Genomic DNA, 2,759 nt, shown 5'->3' on the forward strand with positions numbered 1-2,759 from the left:
TGACCATGGTACGCACAAGAGAGAAATATTGTTTTTATATCTCAGTTGTGTGCCTGAGGAACAGAGGCGGCATTGCTCTAAATATCCTAAGTTTCATTATTTTTTCACGTCACGGTGCTATTTAGGCACCTAATTGTTTTGGAATTGATAACGTCAAAACCAATGCTGTGAAGCTGATGGCTCTTGCAAACCCACGCTTGCGCTGAAGCTGCTCTTTTAAGTCAGGTCTGATACCTGGGCTCACACCTGAGTCTCTACTGAACAGTCCAAGCCATACGGGGAGTAGTAGTCGTTAAAACACATTTAGTACATCTAATGTCTGGCCTCTACTTGATGTATAGGCAAGTGGTGAGGAGTTTTCAGCTGCCTGAGGGCCATCTCATAGGCTGTGAAACAACTGCATTACTGCTCTGAAGCAAGAACCCGGGCTTCGGCTTCACAGATCTCTGCCTGAGCTGCCAGGTCAGCCTGTCTCAGTGTCTCTTCTTGGTGTCATTGTAGACTGTTGAGATTCCTGCTAGCTCAGAAGAGTTCGTTCACCTGCCCTTTCCCCTTACCCTGAGGGTCTTCTGTTCTGTCCTCAGAGAAATTATCTGAACATCCATGTCTCCAGCCACAATGAAATCTGTTGAGGCTGTTTTCATTTGTTAATGTGGTGTTGGAGTTGTTTGCACCAGACTTGCCTTCCCTGGCCCTGGCTAAGCGGTAAGACAGGACACATCAACGATCAAGAGAGAAGAGAGAAGTCCTATGAAATCTGACTAGCATATTGAGGAGCTAGTTCTCCATTGAACACTGAGGAACTCCAATGATTCAGCACAGGAAAGGGTCACCACATTTGGCTTTTCAAGTAAGGAAAAAAAAAAACAAACCCCCACAACCCAAAGCAGTGAATCATTAACTAGTAGATTATGACAAAGCAGCACAACTCAATAGACAAACCCACCAGCTTCCTTCAAAAGCATATTCAAGATACTGAAGGAGATGACTTTCACAGTCCGTATTCTAACCACAGGAACATGACTTTGCGGCTTTGCTGTGCCTGGATTTTTATCTTCCTCCTTCCTGGCCTCTCAGATGGAGGGAAACTCCTGGTGGTACCCGTGGATGGAAGCCACTGGCTCAGCATGCGGCAAGTGGTTGAAAAGCTCACCGAGAGAGGACACGAAGTGGTGGTGGTTATACCAGAAGTAAGCTGGCAGATGAAGGCGACACAGACGTACACGGTGAAAACATACCCAGTGTCTTACACATTAGAAGAGCTGGATAATGCCTTTCGTGAGTACGTTGCCACTCACTTGAAGGACCTGCCTTTCCCGCTGAACGCTATAACGCTGTACAACTCGGTGCACGTTTTCCGTGTGTTCTTTGTTCAGTGCAAGAACCTGTTCAGCAGCACGGAGACCCTGCAGTACTTGAATCAAAGCGGCTTCGATGCTGTCCTAACAGACCCCATTTTTATCTGCGGAGCGACACTTGCTAATTATCTTTCTCTTCCGTTTGTGTTCTTCATGAGAGGATTTCCTTGCAACTTGCACTATGAAGCACCGCAGTGCCCAAGCCCTCTGTCCTACACCCCAAGACTATTTACCTTCAACTCAGACCGCATGACTTTTTTCCAAAGAGTGGAAAATGCACTGGTTGCCTTCCTGGAGCTTGGGTACTGTAAGGGTTTCTATGAAGATGTGATAAAGTTTTCCTCCGAAGTTCTTCAGAGAGATGTATCCCTGCTAGACCTCCTGAACTCTGCTTCCATTTGGCTTCTGAGATTTGACTTTGTGTTTGAGTATGTCAGACCAGTGATGCCCAATATGGTCTTTATTGGAGGTATAAACTGTGCTCAGAGGAATCCACTGCCTAAGGTATGTTCTTTTTCCTCCAAATTATACATTTTCCAATGAAATGTGAGTATGTCGTTTCTGGAAGTTTAGCGCTATTGAATTTTTTTATTTCTGGTAATGATTTAATACAACCAGGTTTTGGCAGTTGTTTTCCACAGGCTGAAATCAAATTACCTTGATGGAGGCAGATGACTTATTTGAATTAATGAGGATTTTCTGACAAGTCTAACAAAAAATGGACTTCATCTGTCAGCTACAAATTACTGTCCTCAGTAAATGTATATTATTCACCAGCCAGACCCAGTTTTGATTTAATTTTCATGGAGTCTGACATATATTTCTTTTACCTGACCAAAAACCCAAAGACCATGCTCTGAGAGTTGTCTTTTGTTTTTAACTATAGGCTCAGCAAAGTCAGTTATTTTGCTTTGGATGTGTTTTCATGACATATGGTTTCCAAATTGGCTGCCTGTGTTAAGTTATTTCTTAAAAATGAAACATAAATGTCATGTTGAAATGGGAAGAATTAATCTAAAATGGTGTGTTTGGTGAAAGACATTTGTACGCAAAACTCAGTAAGTTTTTGTACCTATTTCTTCACATTTGCTTTTACCAGAATTGTTCTGCAGGGTTTTTAAAACTAATCTAGAAATTTAAATCTATTTTGATAGTTACCATATAGTGTCTAAAACAATTAATAGCACTAGACATTTCTTTCCAGGCATAGCGCAGGACACAAACATCTTTCCTTTGAAATTATTCCTTCACTTCTGAATTATGGTCACACAATATCATCGCACAATTGCAATACAGTATCTTTGAGCTGAAGGTTTTTTTCTTTCTTCTTTCAGATTTCTTTTAAACTCCGATGGGTTTATGCAGAGTCCACTGAACTCAATAAAGAATAAGGCAAATAAA

The 2,759-nt window shown here is 41.9% G+C and overlaps 1 protein-coding gene across 1 annotated transcript; it reads left to right on the top strand.

The window, feature by feature from the left end:
- Nucleotides 1-1,019: 1,019 nt before the first annotated feature.
- On the top strand, nt 1,020-2,749 carry LOC104082101 (UDP-glucuronosyltransferase 1-8-like). The gene is made up of 2 exons (XM_009585081.1): nt 1,020-1,862; nt 2,693-2,749. Exons 1-2 carry the CDS (start codon nt 1,020-1,022, stop codon nt 2,747-2,749), a joined length of 900 nt encoding a protein of 299 aa, XP_009583376.1.
- The last annotated feature ends 10 nt before the right edge of the window (nt 2,750-2,759 follow it).

Source organism: Fulmarus glacialis, unplaced genomic scaffold, assembly GCF_000690835.1.
Source record: "Fulmarus glacialis isolate BGI_N327 unplaced genomic scaffold, ASM69083v1 Scaffold18209, whole genome shotgun sequence".
NCBI lineage: Eukaryota > Metazoa > Chordata > Aves > Procellariiformes > Procellariidae > Fulmarus > Fulmarus glacialis.

What these genes read in the sequence shown, in the direction of transcription:
- LOC104082101 (XM_009585081.1), top strand. Translation starts at nt 1,020, where the DNA reads ATGACTTTGCGGCTTTGCTGTGCCTGGATTTTTATCTTCCTCCTTCCT. An exon ending in AGAGGAATCCACTGCCTAAG is followed by an intron (nt 1,863 to 2,692) that starts GTATGTTCTTTT and finishes TTCTTCTTTCAG; the next exon opens with ATTTCTTTTAAACTCCGATG.